At 48.6% G+C, this 18,978-nt stretch overlaps 1 protein-coding gene across 2 annotated transcripts in view; it reads right to left on the bottom strand.

Annotated features, from left to right (window-relative positions):
• The window catches only part of SYNJ2 (synaptojanin 2), a 494,632-nt gene that overhangs the window by 58,285 nt on the left and 417,369 nt on the right, over positions 1-18,978 (bottom strand). For both annotated transcript variants that reach the window (XM_069234571.1, XM_069234573.1), the window contains exon 22: positions 17,438-17,611. In XM_069234571.1, coding sequence (XP_069090672.1) covers positions 17,438-17,611 — 174 coding nt within the window. The remainder of the gene's footprint in view (positions 1-17,437; positions 17,612-18,978) is intronic.

Genomic DNA, 18,978 nt, shown 5'->3' with positions numbered 1-18,978 from the left:
TTGTGCTCCGGTGGAAGAGAAGCCTATTTCTATTAGGTTGATCTGCCCCAGGGTGGGGGTGGGGGGGGGGGGGGTCCAGAAACCACTTAGGCACCAGGGATTGGTGTGTGCGTATGTGTGTGTTTTCTTTGGGGAGGGCTATTTTTGGAAGGCCCATCTGCCCCCAAGGGGGGTCAGAAAGCCCACCAGAGACCAGGTAAGATTATTTTTTTTTCCAAATAAGCGGGCCATACCCCCACCCCAAATAAATGGGTCCAAAGTTGTTCTGCCCACCAGTGGGCAGATGGGGCAATTACCCCCGATCCACACTCCGGGGGGGGGGACCAGTATGGGCATGGTTATGCTCCCATCACAACTGAAGGGGCTAACATTCTTTCAGCTCTCCCCTCGCACACTAAAACATCTTATTCTTTGGCAAAGAAGAGGACATTTGGTTATTTTGGGTTTTGGTTTTACATTTGGACCTTGAGCGCTTGGCTAACTCTCAAAATTGTCACACTTGGAATGGTGAGGGCTGCACTTTTTGGACTTTGGGATGCTGCCATGTGTGAAAAACCACAAGACCTAGACACATCTGAAAACTAAACATCTGGGTGAGTCCAGGGTGGTGTGCTTCACATGCACCCCACACCATTTGCTTACCCACAATGCTCTGCAAACCTCCAACTTTGCTGGAAGTCACACATTTTCCCCACATTTTTGTGATGGAACCTGCTGGAATCTGCAGGAATCCACATAATTCCTATCACCTAGCATTGTCTCATCTATACTGATAAAACATTTGCCCCACTTGTCAGCCTAAAAATGTTTTTTTCCAAACTTCCCTTTGGGACCCGCTTTGGTTCCCCCTAAATTTCAACATGTTTTTGGCTCTTCCCTGTCACAGACACTTGGCCCACCTACACAAGTGAGGTATCATTTTTACCAGGAGACTGAGGGGAACCTTGGGTGGTAGGAAAATTGGCCTGGTGTGGTGATCCGACACAGGAATGTGGGAAAATGTGATTTTTTAGTTACATTTCAGGTTTGATGAGAATTCTGGGTAAGGAAACACTGGGGGATCCATGCAAGTCACACCTCCCTGGATTCCCTAAGGTGTCTGGTTTTCAGAAATGTTTGAGTTTGGTAGGTTTCCCTGTATGGCTGCTGAGCCCCGGACCAAAAACGCAGGTCCCCCTGCAAAAACAGGTAGTTTAATATTTGATAATTTTGATGTGTCCACATAGTGTTATGGGGCATTTCCTTTTGCGGGCACTAGGCTTACCCACATAAGTGAGGTACCATTTTTATCGGGAGACTTGGGGGAACGCTGGGTGGAAGGACATTTGTGGCTCCTCTCAGATTCCAGAACTTTCTGTCACCAAAATGTGAGGAAAAAGTGTTTTTTTAGCCAAATTTTGAGGTTTGCAAAGGATTCTGGGTAACAGAACCTGGTGTGATCCCCAAAAGTCACCCTATCTTGGATTCCCCCATGTGTCTAGTTTTAAAAAATGTGCGTGTTTGGTAGGTTTCCCTAGGTGCCGGCTGAGCTAGTAGGCTAAAATCCACGGCTTGGCACTTTGCAAAAAACAGCTCTGCTTTCTTTGGGAAAATGGGATGTGTCCACGTTGTGTTTTAGGGCATTCCCTGTTGTCCACGTTGTGTTTTAGGGCATTCCCTGTTGCGGGTGCTAGGCCTACGCACACAAGTGAGGTACCATTTCTATCGGGAGACTTGGGGGAACTCTGGGTGGAAGGAAATTTGTGGCTTCTCTCAGATTCCAGAAATTTCTGTCACCGAAATGTGAGGAAAAAGTGTTTGTTTGGCCAAATTTTGATGTTTGCTAAAGATTCTGGGTAACAGAACCTGGTGAGAGCCCCCACAAGTCACCCCATCTTGGATTCCCCTAGGAGTCTAGTTTAAAAAAATGAGCAGGTACGGTAGGTTTCCCTAGGTGCCTACGGAGCTAGAGGCCAAAATCTACAGCTAGGCACTTTACAAAAAAACCCATCAGATTTCAATGTAAAAGTGTGATGTGTCCATGTTGCGTTTCCTGTCGCGTGCATTAGGCCTAACCACACAAGTGAGGTGCCATTTCTATCGGGAGACTTAGGAACACAGAACAGCAAAACAAGTGTTATTGCCCCTTGTCTTTACATGTTTTCCTTCCAAATGTAAGACAGTGTGCAAAAAAAGACGTCTATTTGAGAAATGCCCTGTAATTCACATGTTAGTATCGGCACCCCGGAATTTACAGATGGGCAAATTACCACTGCTGCTTCTCAACACCTTATCTTGTGCCCATGTTTGAAATGCAAAGGTTTTCTTGATACCTATTTTTCACTCCTTATATTTCAGCAAATGAATTGCTGTATACTCGGTATAGAATGAAAACTCATTACAAGGTGCAGCTCATTTATTGGCTCTGGGTAACCAGGGTTCTTGATGAACCTAGAAGCCCTATATAGCCCCGCAACGAGAGGAGTCCAGCAGACGTAATGGTATATTGCTTTAAAAAAATATGACATCTTATTAAAAAGTTAGAGTAAATTGTGGAGAAAAATGGCTGTTTATTTCACCTCAATTTCAATATTTTTTTATTTCAGCTGTTATTTTCTGTAGGAAAACCTTGTAGGATCTACACAAATGACCTCTTGCTGAATTCAGACTTGTGCCTACTTTTCAGAAATGTTTAGTTGTCTGGGATCCAGCATTGCTTTCACACTCATTTCTGCCACAACTGGAAGGAATCTGAAAGCACAAAAAATAGTAAAAATGGGGTATGTCCCAGTCAAATGCCAAAATTGTGTTGAAAAATTGGGCTTTCTGATTCAAGTCTGCCTGTTCAGGAAAGCTGGGAAGATGGTGATTTTAGCCCCACAATCCCTTTGTTGATGCCATTTTCAGGGAAAAAACCACAAGCCTTCTTCTGCAGCCCTTTTGTCCCATTTGTTTGTAAGAAACGAAAATGTTTGCTGTATTTTGGCTAATTTCGTGGTCTCCCTCAGGGGAACCCACAAAGCCTGGTTACCTCTAAAATCCCTAGGATGTTGGAAAAAATTTATGCAAAGGTGGCGTGGGTAGCTTATGTGAACAAAACGTTATGAGGGCCTAAGCGCAAACTGCCCCAAATAGCAAAAAAAAGGCCTGGCATCTGAGGGGGAAAAGGCCTGGCAGCGAAGGGGTTAACAGCCAATAACTATTTTGACAATAAGTGTTTTTAGGACAAAAAACATTTTTTCACTTACTCAGTTATTTTTATTGATATGGGTCCAGCAGCTTCCCAAATAATGTTTTGCAAAAACTACGACCAAACAAAGCAAGCATTGACAAAGCCAAAAGGCTAGCACCCTACATCAGCTCTATTGGATTTGTCAATGCTTGTTTTTCTCGGGGCTGGGCATACTGATATTACAAAGGACTTAATGATTCAAATGAACCCCCATTTATCATTTAGGGGTCTAAAATGCATTTGAATCAAACAGCCAGACATGTGGAGGTAAAGGTGTAAATGTCCTCAACAACCATGATTCCTAGGTGCAAGTTCACTAAAAGACATCAATCTCTGATACAGTAGATTTCCATGTGGAGAGTTGCAACATTTTCCTTATTTATCAAAGTGGTCAGCTTATGCAGGAGAAGTCTACCACTTTTGTAACATTGTATGCATGTGCCTGTTTGCCCTTTACTCATTTCCTGCAGTGTTTTGCGAAAAACTTTTAGTTGCACAAATTATTTTTACCTTTTGCTATGCTTGGAAAATATTGTACTTAGTGAAGAAATCCTTTTACTCAGCACATTCTTAAAAAGGGAGGTGTTTTGGGCCTACCTATTTCTATGCCCCTTACACCTACTTAATGTATGTGTAAGCTTAGGAGTGCAGTTAAGTTGTTAATGTCCCTGCAAACACCTCTTTAGGTCGAGCCTGGGCAGCGCATGCGCATTCTCTGCAAGACATGCTGTGTTCAGTATGTGGGCTTTAACCATGCCAACTCTTCCCATTCGTTATTTGTTGTGCTTGTCTTATATTCTTCACTTTTGTTGGTGCATTGTGTTAAATGTCTCACCTTTGCGTGCTAAGTTCCCACCCAAGGAGCTTTCACTAAGAGAACATTTTTGTTGGCCGTCATACAGCATCATGCTTCCTCCTGTTGCAGCGTGTGATGGCTCCTCCTCCCTTCTTCCATCTGGTATAGGTTTTGCTTTTCATCCCAGCCACGATCCTTTCTCCTCACAGCTGGGTGCAGCTATCTTTAACTGGAATTTACCAGGGAGTCCATGCAGCATCGAATCACAGAAGCATGGGCACAATGGTAAATGCCTTCAATGTGAATTTTGAATAATATGTGGGATACATTTTGATTACAATGAATGGCTCTTGGTTAACTACCTTAATCAAAGTGACCTATATTGTGATTTGAGGTTAGTATGAAAAGGATTACTCCTGCTTCAAGATTGTAGCATCGATCACTACACATGAACAACACATGACCCTTCTCAGAGCGCAGGTGCACTATTTTCAGGTGTCTCTGACACTGTAAAACCTACCCAGAAAATACATAACATGTTGCAGTGCGTGCATGCGTAGGGAGGGGTTCCACTGCACTGGGCGCTAGATATGAACAAGCATTGGCATAGCCGATAGGTCTCGCCTTTGGGCACTTTGTTAAGTGTTTAACCATGCAGAACATGGGTGCATGGTTAAGTGTTTCAGTCTTTTTTGTCCAACACATCCCAGGCGATCCATTCCTCCACTTTTGTCTCAGTTCCCAAACCCTACATTATCCCAGCATTTACATGGTTTTCATTGCAAAAATATTAGTGTCATGGGGTCTCAAAGTAGTATCATATATGGACGATAGCCAGTTAATGCTTTATTTCACTCAATTAATAGAGGAATTCAAGAGGCATTTATAGTATTTCTCATAGCTGTAGCAGAGTAAATGAAATAGAGCTGTTTAAAGGTCAGCTGAAATGTTGTTCTTCAGTGACAAAATTTACCCATGGTCACTTAGTTGGTGGCCATAGGAATTAGGGGCCATATGTACGAAAGCTTTTTCCCATAGACAAAGAATGGGTAAAATCCTTTCGTACATCTGGCCCTAGGTGAGCACCCAATTCTAACCTCTAAGGCCAGAAACCTGGGGTTATAGTTGATACAGTTCTTCCTCAGATTTCTATGGTCACTGCTACCCATTTTTCTTTAATCATATTTCTCTCAACAATATATTACACCTGATTTAAGAACATACCTGGAGCATAAATGTGCACTCATTAGTTCCTTCAAGACTAGACTAAACCAATGCTCTGTATCTGGGTCTCTGGGTATACACGGCACATAAGCAATAGCTGGTTCAAAATGCCACAGCCAGATTGATTTTGAAAAACCCTTGCAATCTATCTCCCCCACCTGAAAACTCTACATTGGCTGCATATAGGATGCCATTCAACCCTCTAGTTATCACTCACATTAGGCACCATCCTACCAGATTGCTACGTTCCGCTAATCTAGATTTGCTGCAAGTTCCAAAAGTATGCAAAGCTAGAAGAGGCAGTTTAAGAAATTGGGTTATGGGTTCAGGAGGGTGAAACCTTACTCAAACAGGAACCACAATCCCTGTCAGGGTTAAGTCACAAGTAAACTCTAAATTAACCTGTAGTCAACCCTCAGGTAAATTGGCACACACCAGTCAGGCTTAACTCAGTGGCAATTGGAAAATATTTATGCATCACTTCAAACCATAATGAAGTAAAAATACAAGACAAGATAGATCCTATACCATCATAGACATATAGAGCAACATTTAATAAACAAATCACTGCCAAAACTACAAAAATCCAATCACTAGAACTGGAGATATGCAATTTTATAAATGGAAGTGAAAATTGTGCCAGAATGGCCAAAGCGCCACTCGTCGCTATCTGGTCATGGAAGACTGGGAGAAAGTAGCAAGTTCAGGCTGACCTCAATGAAGCATGGGTCGGATGTTCTGTTTGTGGTAAATGCGGCCATGAGAAGCAGGGAAGTGTTAAAGATGGTCGTGGAAGTTACATGAAGAGCAGGCCTGGTGTCGCTGTAGAGCAAAGATTCAGCTGTTACGAATGGTCAGGCAGGTGCTCCGCAGTGGGTGCTCCCTGTGAGAGGTTGATGCTGTAACACGAAGGGTTGGGCTGATGGAACTTCGGGTTGGCAGGCCGTGCGAGTGACAAGGTGGGTGTGCCAATGGGATGGTTTGTGGCTGTAAGAGCTAAAAAACTTCAACCAAGGGCCCAGCTGAGGGGCAAAACGTAGGCCCTCATTACAACCCTGGTGGTCGGTGGTAAAGCGGTGGTAAAACCGCCAACAGGCCGGCGGTAAAAAAAATTGAATTATGACTATGGCGGAAACCGCCAATATAGACAGCCACTTTAACACTCCGACCGCCACAGCGGTATAAACAAACAGCATGGCGGTCACCGCCAACAGACATGCGGAAGACAATGTACCGCCCACACTATTATGACAGCCCATTCCCCCACCTTTTCCGGGGCGGATTCAACGTGAACAAAAACACAGCGGAAACAGGACTTGGAAGGGAAAACACTCACCTCTACACACCCCACAAGGAACCAGGACGCCATGGAGCCTTAACTCCAAATACTCCCTGCGATTGTCTTCCTGCTCCTCTACCAGGAGCACGACCGATGGCGGCGAAGACCACAGTGAGTACAGCACCTACGACACAGGGGAGGGGGGAGGGGAAAGGGAGCGACACACACACACGCAACACCCCCACCCTCACCCACAACAACACACACACCAATACATGCTGAAACATTCCATTTACACGCCCCAACCCCTCCTGGAAGAACACAAGGACAAAAGTAAATGATTGTAACCATTGTAATCAATAAACATCCATTAGTGAAAAATGTATATACACTATAAACAAATATGTACACCAAGAATTCAAGTCCAGGTACTGCACCTATATAGTCCGTGGACCACTGGGCCCAAAATGCATGGGCGATGCCCACACAAGATACCCGATCGAAACGGAGAGAACACTGCAGGGGCATCAGATCGAAATAAAACAGGCACCTCAGGGGGAAGGGAAGGAGGGGCACCTCAGCCGGATGAGTGCACGACGCCAGCTCCGCGAGGGGGCTCCATGCCCATTGATGTATCCTGGGGAGTGCAAAGCCACAGTCTCTCAAGTCTCTCCAGTGGGTGGGTTGCCCACTGCTTTATCATAGGGAGTGCAAAGCCACAGTCTCTCAAGTCTCTCCAGTGGGTGGGTTGCCCACTGCTTTATCCTGGGGAGTGCAAAGCCACAGTCTCCTAAGTCTCTCCGGTGGGTGGTTTGCCCACTGCTTTATCCTGGGGAGTGCAAAGCCACAGTTGCTCAAGTGGATAACAGTCTCCACTGGTTCTGGAGGGGGCTTTGTGCCCAGAGTGCTTCATCCTGCCAAGGACTGAGGCAGTGGATGCCTTTCTCCACTGGTGCTGGAGGGGGCTTTGTGCCCAGAGTGCTTCATCCTGCCAAGGACTGAGGTAGTGGATGCCTTTCTCAACTGGTTCTGGAGGGGGCTTTCTGCCCAGAGTGCTTCATCCTGCCAAGGACTGAGGTAGTGGATGTGATACTCCACTGACGGTGGGGCAACATGGAAGCTGCGCAGGCCCCTTGAACTGACCATCAGCCACGTACGGATGACCACTGGGGATGGCAGCCATGTCTGCGGTGGTGCCACTGGCTCAGGTTGTCGCGGGGCTGGCGGCGGTGTCATTAGCGGCAGTGCTTGCTGCGGTCATTGTGGCGGCGGTCAATTTGGCGACGGTGCCTGTGGCGGTCATTGTGGCGGCGGTGCTGGTGGTGGCCTCACTGACTGCGGTGCTGGTGGCTGGCTCACTGACTGCCGTGCTGGTGGCTGGCTCACTGACTGCCCTGCTGGTGGCTGGCTCACTGACCGCGGTGCTGGCAGCGGTGTCAGTAATGGCGGTGCTGGTGGCGGGCTCACTGACCACGGTGCTGGCGCCGGTGTCAGTAGCGGCGGTGCTGGTGGCGGGCTTATTCACTGCGGTGCTGGCGGCGGTGTCAGTAGAGGCGGTGCTGGTGGAAGGCTCAATGACTGCGGTGCTGCTGAAGGGCTCTGTATCTGGGCTGCTGGCGGCAGTGCATGTGGCGGTGCGTTTGGCGGTCTTGTCCGCCGTGCAGGTTGGCGGCGACGTTGACTTGCCTTTCTGCTTCAGGCCCTTCCCCACCTTGGATGCTGGCACAGCTGTCTTGCTACTCCCCACACTTGACTTGGCTGAGCCCTTGGTGGCAGGTGTTTTGGCCTTCTCCCTCCGGGATGTGGGCAACTTTTTCTGTTTTGGAGGTGGGGAATGTCTTTGGCCTCGCTCCTTAGGACACTGGCAGCCCTGTTGCTTGGCGGACTCCAAAAAACGGGTATTGCTGGCACCACTGTGCCTGGTGATGTGGCGGCTGAGGTGCTGGGTTGGGACCTGGAAAGGCGGGCCTTAGGGGATGGACGGGGGGGGGGGGGAGGTGTAGGGAAGAGGTCAACATTTAAGAGGAAGAGTTTCTTAGACACACTGGGACGGGTAGATCGAGGGGGTTTGGGAGGTTAGGAAGAGGTAGTGGTTGTAGGAGGTGTTCGTTTGCTGACTTTGGGTGAAGGTGCATGGGCTGGAGGCTGTCGTGAGGTGGGTGTTTGTTGGGTGGGTGTGTGACTGCATTTGTGTAGCTTGGGAGGAGGGCTCACAGACACACAGAGAGGACACTGGAGATGTGTGAATGGTAGTAGGGGTGGTGAGTGCATGTGAGCGGTGTGTGGTGATGGGCGTGCTGGTGATGGAGGTAGTGGCTGAAGATGGAGTGCATGCAGGTGTGAGTGGAGACGTGACAGGGAGGGAGGAGGGAGACGTGGAGGAGGGGGACACAGTGGAGGCAGTGGATGTTGGTATGTGTGCATGGGTATGATGATTGTGTGAGTTCTTGTGGGATGTGTGGTGCTTATGTTTGCCAGAGCCACCCTTGTGTGTTGAGGTGTGTGCATGGGATAGGCTGAGGTACTGGGGATTGGGTCTGGGTGGAGGAAGTTGGAGGGGGAAGCTGGACACAGGGACAATGGCTGTCATCAGTGCAGAGGCCAGAGCCTGAAATGCTTGCTGTTGGGCTGCTTGGCCAGAATGAATGCCCTCCAGGTATGCATTTGTCTGTTGCAACTGCCTCTCTACACCCTGGATGGCATTCAGAATGGTAGACTGCCCAACAGTCAGAGGGATCTCAGGAGGTCAATAGCCTCCTCACTGAGGGCAGCAGGGCTGACTGGGGCAGGGCCTGAGATGCCTGGGGCGAAGGAGATGCCCATCCTCCTGGGTGAGCAGCCACGGGATACACACACGCTGAGGGGCTGTTGGGAGGGCAGTGCTGGTAGGGGGGGTGGCGGCAGTACCTGTAGATACGGTGGGCACAGAGGGTCCCGCCACCACAAGGGAGCTCCCATTAGAGGAAGAGTCGGTGTCGATGGTCTCAGCTCCTGTCCCCGCCGTGGAGCTCCCCTCGCCCTCCGTCCCACTGGTGAATTCAGACTCTGTTGTCTGGCCCTCCAGGGCCATGTGGGATGCAGCTCCCTCCTGCTCCGGTGGCACAGCTCCTCCACCCGATGATGCTAATGCACAAAAGAACAGGGAGACCACAAAAAGGGGGGAGGGGGAGAGAAAGAAGAAAGAAGAAAGACCTGTTCAGTGCATGCAATACCGCTACTGTCGGTGGACACTACAGACACAGCGGCAGCCCTCTGCACTACGCCATGCACTTGGAATTCCCTAATTAATCACAGGGACATGGGGTACAAGGCCTATGCTCGATTGCTGCACACATGGAAGTCACAGGAGCCTGACTAGGTGTAGATGGCTCTTACCACTGGTGGGGATGGGGTGCCACTTAGCCTGCCTCACAAAGGGTCCTTGCCTACAAAGCTCGCCCTAGCCTAGGGGAACCCACTGCCCACCTCCCCCACCCAGACACCTCCAATGAGCGCAGAGTCAGCTGAATGAGAGTGTACTCACCCCCTTGTGGCTGCTGTGATGCCCTCAAGCACCCATCCAACTCCGGATACACCACCGCCAGGATCCGTAACATCAGGGGGGTCATGGTGCGACAGGCACCCCTCCCACGTTGGGAGGCCATCCCCAGCTGGGCCTCTGCCGTCTTCTTGCTCCAGCGGCGAAGGTACTCCCATCTTTTACGGCAGTGGGTGCTCCGTCTGTGGTGGGTCCCCAGGGTCCGGACATACTTGGCGATGGCACGCCAAATATCCTTCTTCTGGTGGGTGCTGACCTAGAGGAATAGTACAGGGGAAAATGTAACACCTTTACCATCTGGACAATCACAGTCATTGTCCCACGCTCCCCCCCTTGCCCTGACGCACATACACTCGTCCGATCATGCAGGCCCCCCGTATCTTCCATCCACACCACTCCAAAGAGGTATTGCCCATACAGCATGCTCACAGTGTTATCACCTGTTTGCCTGGAGGACCGTAGAGTAGCGTGTACTGGGGGAGGACCCCATCCACTAGTTTCTCCAACTCCTCCGATGTGAAGGCAGGGGCCCTTTCCCCAGACACATGAGCAATCGTCGCTTCCAGACTGAGGTCACAGCAGCATTTGCAGTGTAGGTCCTCTTGTGTCGAAGATCAGGTATCAAGTGAGTGAACAGAGAGAAAATGGTGGTCACGTCCGCGGCGGTGCGTACTGTCACCGCCGGCGTACATTGTCATTGGCTCCTGGGACCCATAGGGCCCAATGTTAACCAATGCAGGATTGCGCCGCGGTCTTTGACCGCCTACCGCGACGGTGTAGAACGCCAGCGCAGTTACCTCATTTCCCCTTGTCCCACATTACAGGTCAGGCATCCGCCATTTCAGGTGGCCACATGGCATTATTTTTTAATGCGTCACACATATATAGGTCTTGCATATACACAGAGACAGGCACATAGCGTATTGACAAATGTGTGCAATACAATTGTTTTTTTCCTACCTCAGTGTTGGCTGACTCTGTGCTAGCTGTTCTCATCCATAGGGCACGTCCGCTGGGGAAGGTGAGGAGATGGCGGCATCCTCCGGTGTACAGACCGCTGGTGGACCTGTCGACAATGGAAGAGCGACATGTAATAGTCACCTACAGACTAGATCGTGCCACAATCCAGGAACTGTGTGCCCAGTTGGAGCCAGCCCTGATGTCAGCTATCCGCCATCCCACAGGAATCCCCCCTCTAGTGCAGGTCCTGTCAGTACTCCATTTCCTGGCAAGTGGGTCTTTTCAAACAACAGTGGCCATTGCATCAGGCATGTCCCAGCCTATGTTCTCCAACGTGTTGTCCAGAGTGTTCTCTGCCCTGCTGAAACACATGCGCAGCTACATTGTGTTCCCTCAGGTGGAGGATTTGCCTACAGTGAAAGGTGACTTCTATGCCCTGGGACATATCCCCAACATCATGGGTGCCATTGATGGTACACATGTGGCCTTGGTAACCCCCCCCCGCAGGAGTGAACAGGTGTACAGAAACCGGAAGAGCTACCTTTCTATGAATGTGCAGATGGTGTGTTTGGCTGACCAGTACATCTCCCATGTGAACGCCAAGTTTCCTGGCTCAGTGCATGATGCTTTCATTCTGCGGAATAGCAGCATCCCTTATGTGATGGGGCAACTCCAGAGGCACTGTGTGTGGCTATTAGGTGAGGACAAGGACCCTTTACCGTGTGAATAGCTGTCTGGGTCTGGGGTTGTCCCTAAGGGTTAGTGTGTGTCTAACAGTTGTCCCTCGACATTTGCAGGTGACTCTGGGTACCCCAACCTGTCATGGCTACTGACCCCAGTGAGAAATCCCAGGACAAGGGCAGAGGAACGCTACAATGAGGCACATGGGCGAACTAGGAGGATTATTGAAAGAACCTTGGGCCTCCTGAAGGCCAGGTTCAGGTGCCTCCATACGACTGGTGGTTCCCTATACTACTCACCAAAGAGGGTGTGCCAGATCATCGTGGCCTGCTGTATGCTGCACAACTTGGCTTTGCGACGACAGGTGCCTTTTCTGCAGGAGGATGGTCCAGAAGGAGGTCTTGTGACAGCTGTGGAGCCTGTGGACAGTGAAGAAGAGGAGGCAGAAGAAGAGGACATAGACAACAGAAACACCATGATCCAGGAATACTTCCAGTGAGACATCGGTAAGAAGACATCACTGCCTCCTACATCTGATAAAATTGTGCGACCTCTCATCTGTCTGTCACTTTAACCCAGTGAATGGACCCTGATTTGTCACTTTGCCTTTCAATTTCACAGATGTGGGTCCCACTGTGTGACCTCTGCTATGTTAACTCATGGACTAGAGCTGTGTGACATAGGTATGTAGACATTAGAATGGACATTGGGTTTTTCCTCAGTTATTGCAAATACACAAATGTGAAAGCACAGACTGACTCCAGATTGTTTTGTGATTCAAGGGTGTTTATTTCAGTGCAAAATAGTGGAGGGGGTTGTAAAATGGGCAGGGGCAATGGTGGAGGAATATCCATGGCAGAGTCCAGTCTATTAGTCTCACAGGTGCATTGCCCAAAAGGGCATAGGAAGTGGAGCTAGGGCAGTTTAAGGATGGACAAGGTGACAAAGTGGGACAGAAGGATGACATTCAGGGTGGTCTCATTTCTTGGCGGGGGTCTTGGCATTGTTCTCTGTCTTTGTCCTGGATCTCAGGGACCGCTTGTGGGGTGGTTTTCCATCTGCAGGGGAGGGGTGCTGGTGTTGTAGTCCTGTGGCCGTGCCTCCTGTCCACTAGCGCCGGTGGAGGTGGTGGGCAGTTCATCGTCCAGGCTAGTGCCAGGGGCCCCTTGTTGTGCCACAGTGTCCCTCCTGGTGTTCGCAAGGTCCTTCAGCACCCCTACAATGGAACCCAGGGTGGTGTTGATGGACTTGAGTTCCTCCCTGAACCCCAAATACTGTTCTTCCTGCAGCCGCTGGGTCTCCTGAAACTTGGCCAGTACCGTTGCCATCGTCTCCTGGGAATGATGGTATGCTCCCATGATGTTGGAGAAGGCCTCGTTGAGAGTGGATTCCCTGGGCCTGTCCTCCCCCTGTTGCACAGCAGACCTCCCAGTTCCCCCGGTTTTCCTGGGCCTCTGTCCCCTGAACCGTGTGCCCACTGCCCCCACGTCCTTGCTGTTCTTGGGGTGGTGGGATTGCATGGGGTCCCTGTAGTGGTGGACACACTGCTGCTTGACGTGTCCTGGGGACAGAGGTATGGGCCTGCTGGGTGGGTGCTGTGGTGGTGTTTCCTGAGGGGGAGGCTCTGTAGTGGCCTGTGACTGTGTCAGGGGAACCGACTGTCCTGAGGTCCCGGATATGCCGGGCTGGTCATCTAGATACAGTTGGACAGAGCTGCTGTCATCATGGTGGGCCTCTTCTGTGGGGGGGAGTGGACATGTCTGGACCCTCCTGTCCGGTGATGTTGGGTAGGGGTCCTGCAGGGGTGTAAAGGCATGATTATTGCATCTGTGTGTGCCATGGTGTGCAATGGGTGGGTGACCCTGTACCCCAGTGCTTACATTCTTGTGTAGGACCTTGTGTGATAATTGTTTTGGGGTCTGTGTGGTTACCTGTAGTGGACATGCATGGGTGCTCATGCTCTGTTGTTGCATGCAGGGCTTGGTGTTGGGATGTGTGGTTTGTGATAGTGGGACATATGTGAGGAGTTGGATTGATGGGGGTGAGGGCGGGTGGGGGTATGTGATAGCATGCAGGTAGGGTGGGGTATATGGTAGTTAAAGATTTGACTTACCAGAGTCCATTCCTCCAGCTACTCCTGCGAGGCCCTCAGGAAGCAGTATAGCCAAGACCTGCTCCTTCCATGTTGTTAGTTGTGGGGGAGGAAGTGGGGGTCCGCCGCCAGTCCTCTGAACCGCAATGTGGTGTCTTGAGACCACGGAATGCACCTTCCCCCATAGGTCGTCCCACCTCTTCCTAATGTCATCCCGTGTTCTTGGGTGCTGTCCCACTGCGTTGACCCTGTCCACGATTTTGCGTCATAGCTCCATCTTCCTAGCTATGGAGGTGTGCTGCACCTGTGATCTGAATGGCTGTGGCTCTTCCCGGATGATTTCCTCCACCATGACCCTGAGCTCCTCCTCAGAAAACCTGGGGTGTCTTTGCAGTGCCATGGGGTGGTGTGGGTGATGTGTGAGGTGGTCTGTGTTGTGATGTGTGGGGTGATGTTTAGGGGTGTGTGTTTTGTGTGTGGATGTGTATGAGTGATGGTGTTGTGTGTGTCTGTATGCTGGTGTGGTCTTTGCTTTTCTGTCTCTCTGCTTCTTCCGAATTTTTCATTGTAAGGGTTTGTGGGTAATGTGGGTGTGTGTTTTATATTGTATTGGGTGTATGGGAGTGGTGTGTGTATGTGTATCAGGTGTGTGTATTTCGATTTGTCCAATGTGGTAGTGTTTTGTAAATGTGTGTGTATTTTGAGCGCGGCGGTGTGTACCGCCAATGGAATACCGCGGTTGAAAGACCGCCGCATGGATTCGTGGGTCGTGATAGTGTGGGCGTATTCCTGTTGGCGTGACGGTGGAGGTTTTGTTATCGCCAGTTTATCACTGACCTTTGGTGTGGCGGACTTGTGTGGGTGTCTAGATTTTGGCAGATTCCGAGCTGTGGGTCGTAATAGCTGTGGTGGAATTCTGCAGCGGTGTGTTGGCGGTCTTCTGCACGGCGGTAAGCGGGATTTACCGCCAATGTTGTAATGAGGGCCTTAGTGTCTAGGGGCTTGCTCCAGCTGGACTGAATGAGGTGACTGGAAGTCTTATGTCCCTGTGGCTCTGAACAGGAGGCCAGTAGACTATCCCTTGGAATCACTCTGGGAGTCCTGGGTTCAGGTACACGCCCAAATCCCTCTGACTGAGGCAGGAGGGCAGCAAGGAGCAATCCGGCAAGGCAGTAGTCCAGCAGGCCATAAGGCTGGCAGTTCTTTCAGAAGCACAGCAGTCCTTCTACCAGGAGTCTCCACTGGTCCAGACGTATATCAAAGAGTTGATTTCTGAGGTCAAACATTTATACCTGGTGCCTCCTTTGCAATGGGAGAAGCTATGAAGTGCACGTTTCCTGCCTCCCCTGCTCTGGCTCCAGACTTACTACAGGGGTGTATATCAATATATGAGAGACTGGGAGGATTAGGACAGGTCCAGTGTGCAATCTCCCTAAACAATTGCTATGAAAATAAGTGAGCACACTGATCCTAAATTACAAGTAGAGAGGCAATATAGGGCACTACTAGCTTTAGAAGCTAAAACTCTCACACATCCATTGGATGTCATGCTTCATCCTCAGGTTTGCTCCTCCTCCTGCTGGTGCTGCAATGCCCAACGGGCCCCTGTGAGGGGCTCTATGCCAGAGATCTTTTAGGAGTGCGTGCCATCAAGGAGAGTAGGAAAGAATTCAGACCTACTAAGCGAGACAGAGAGCTAGCAGCTTTTAACCTTGACCGAGATCCACCATTCACAATAAACTGGTTGTAGGGGGGCTCCCGAGCCAATTTTAGTTGTTGCTAGCTCTCTGTTTCGCCTAGTAGATCTGAATTATTTCCTACTCTCCTTGATGGCACGCACTCCTAAAAGATCTCTGGCATAGAGTCCCCTCACAGGGGCCCGTTGGGCATTGCAGCACCAGCCTGAGGAGGTGTCCAACTCTGGCCTCCCATCCTACCAGTGATGGCCCATCCAGGCAAAGCTAAGTCATCTATTGTGTGCAGCAGTCTTGGAGGAATACACAAATCCCAATTGCCAGTTATACCCAGTCTCGAGGCCCAGAGACAAGCTCTAGGCACCAAATGGCAGGAAAATACCAACTTTTTAAAAGTGTATATTGTAATTTAAAATCCAACTTCACCATGAGAGAAGATTTTTCATTAAAATTCCAAAGACACCCAACACAAACTGGTTACCTGTTCCAATGCAAAACAACAGATGTTCATAATCTCTTGTGTTTTGCAAAAGTCATTTATTGAGTCATGTGAGAAAATAATCTACCCACATAATTGAGAGATGTTTCACTGTGTTTTTTCACAAAGTAGAGGAAGAACAGGCAGAGAGCGGTAGATAATGGTTGTTGATCGAAGTAGATGCTCGAAAGTGTTGCCTGGAAGGATTGATAGGGTGATACCTGAACAATTTGCCAATCCTAAAATAATTATTATATATGTAATTTAAAAGATGGCCATTTTATTCCAAGGATGCACAGCAAAAGTAATATCCAGAATAACAGTAGGAATTCAAGAGACAAGAACTAGGCCACTGTGAGGTTGAATGCCCCAGTCTTGGACACAGTGTCTTTCAGCCCAATTTTTTAAACGAAGAATGACAAGATACACAGACCAAATTACAAGGATCAGTGGAGTTATCTTACAGAAACAGACAACACGATGGGGAACAGTTAAATTTGTCCTCTCTGCCTGCTTGCAAGTTTATTTTGCATAAACCTGATGGACAATGGTATTGTGCTGCATACTACACCTCAGGTAAGCAATTAACTTTGTTATAATCGTCAAACTCTTCATCTGTAGCTGCACAGATATTACACTGAAATTACAAGTTTGGGCTTTTTTGGGGTCTAATAATTAACTAGGGCAAACTCGAGGCAGCTGTGTGAGTGAGGGATTGTCCTTGGGCATGGAGATATTTTTGTGATGAATTCAGGTTTGATGCCAAGTGCTTCCCTGACTAGGCAGGTGTTGTTGCCAGAGTGAGGTCATTAGTTGTTGGAGGGAAGATGCATTGTTGCAATATATATAGCTTGGTCTCTGACTAAAGAAGTATTCGGAAAACCTGTATCACACTACATATTTTCAATGGCTGCAAGAAGCTTGCTGATATACACCTAATTCGCCTGAAGTTGTGGGGATTGCTCTAGATATACTCTGAACAAGTGTGCATTCCTTTGCATGCAGTAAATAGATGCAACACTGGTTCTCTATTGGCAGCTGGTTGGGATTTACAATCTGAACGCAGGCTGCCTTCAGAACTGCACATTTATGAACTCATCCCGGAGTGGTGCGGTGCGGTAATGGCTATTTAAATATTCAGGACCTTGTCACTGAATACATTTTTAAGGGAGCTGCTGTGGACCATGTGAGAAGGTTGATGGGTAGAGAACTGTGTACACAGTGGGTTGATGAAAATCAACATGATCCTGAATAATGCCTTAGATGTGTGTGGTATTGCACCTCCCCCATTACCGACCTCCTAGTACTAACACACAATAGAACTTCACTCATGAGTCTTCCATCAGCAGTTCTAAAACGGCACAACACTGAGCGCAGGATGAGCCGAAATAGCTAGACACCGACTTGTTCAGTGAGATGACTTTTATTCCATACAACTTAATTGGTTTACAGTTGTTCCAATCTTAACAAGAAGCAGTCTTTACCTTTGAAAGAATGAGGTTTCTTTTTCTGAATTTGTGGAGACTGGCGAGCTGAGGCAGTCACAGTTGTAACACCCAGACTTTCAGGTCTCTCCAAGAAATCTTCTGGACATGTCCCATCTTCCATCACTAGATGCTGAGGCACAAAGTCATCACAGTCATCATCCAGAATATCACCTGAAAAACAAAGATTTCTTTTCAATTAGTGTACAAAATTATGGTTATATCTTAACTGCATTGCCACTAAAGGCATCTTACTTTCAAGCAAAGTAAAGAGTTTGAGTTTTCTCTACTCATGTTACACAAAAAGAAGCATTAAAACCCATGATCATTAAGCCTACAAATCCAAGTAAGGTACACATATGTTCCATCGCTCATCTTCACCATGTTTTTCCTCTGTATCCCCACTATTCCTATCTTTTGAAAATGAAATAAAGTATAAAACCCAAAAAAATACATAATATTTAATCAGAGCATCTTCTTGAAAAAGCTGCCCGTCGTTCTGTTTGTGTCAGTGGAAATATTATTTGGACAGTTTTTCAAGAAATTCTGGTTGAATTAATAAACATGAAAGGAGAACACAGAGGAATCCTCTCTACAATCTGAACTACTTGTAGCACTTTTACTTTTTCCTTACACTAAGAACACACACCTTCAAATATGCTGGTAGAGACAACAGGTGCTTCTCTAATGCAAGACTCCAATTCCAATCCCCTCACCTCAACCCCCAGCCCAACCTGCTTAAACCATGACACAGTAAAGGTTTTCTGGAATCAGTTGAATACTGCATATATACTCGAAAACAAAGGTTCAAACTGAATCTTATTTATTACCCCTTTGATAAAATGTGCATTTTTCCTGAATCCATTCTCATTTTACATAATTTCTATTAAGGAACAAGAATGGTTCATTTAGTACATCAGCATATAATGTCCATTTCTCAAGATGGTTACCCAATGCAAGCGTACCAACACTTTCATTAACTGCACTATATTCCTAGTCAATCAATCAGGAATTTGTAAAGCACACTACTCACTTGTTAGGGTTTCAAGACGCTGAGATCGGGATGGGAGAGGGGGTTGGGGGGGGTGGAGGTATAAGCTGCTGCTACTGCTCCAACAGCCAGGTCTTGAGATGGTTCCTGAAGGTAAGGAGGTCTTTGAGCTGACGCAGGTAGGTGGGAAGAGTGTTCCATGTCTTGGCGGTGAGGTGCAAGAATGATCTGCTGCCCGTTGTAGTTCTGCGGAAGCGTGGGACGGTTACGAGGGCGAGGTCGGAGAAGCAGAGATGCCGTGTCGGGGTGTAGAAGGAGAGCCGTCTGTTGAGGTATTCGGGACCAGTGTTGTGCAGTGCTTTGTGAGCGTGGGTGAGCAGTTTAAAGGTGATTTTCTTGTTAACTGGGAGCCAGTGCAGGTCTCTCAAATGGAATGTGATGTGGCAGTGGCGGGGAATGTCCGGGATGAGTCGTGTGGAGGCGTTCTGGATGTGTTGCAGCCTCTTCTAGAGTTTGCCCATGGTTCCTGCATAGAGGGCATTGCTGTAAT

Source organism: Pleurodeles waltl, chromosome 5 (assembly GCF_031143425.1).
Source record: "Pleurodeles waltl isolate 20211129_DDA chromosome 5, aPleWal1.hap1.20221129, whole genome shotgun sequence".
Classification (NCBI taxonomy): Eukaryota; Metazoa; Chordata; class Amphibia; order Caudata; family Salamandridae; genus Pleurodeles; species Pleurodeles waltl.
Note: the sequence above shows the minus strand (reverse complement) of the source record. Positions and strands in the feature narration are given on the sequence as shown.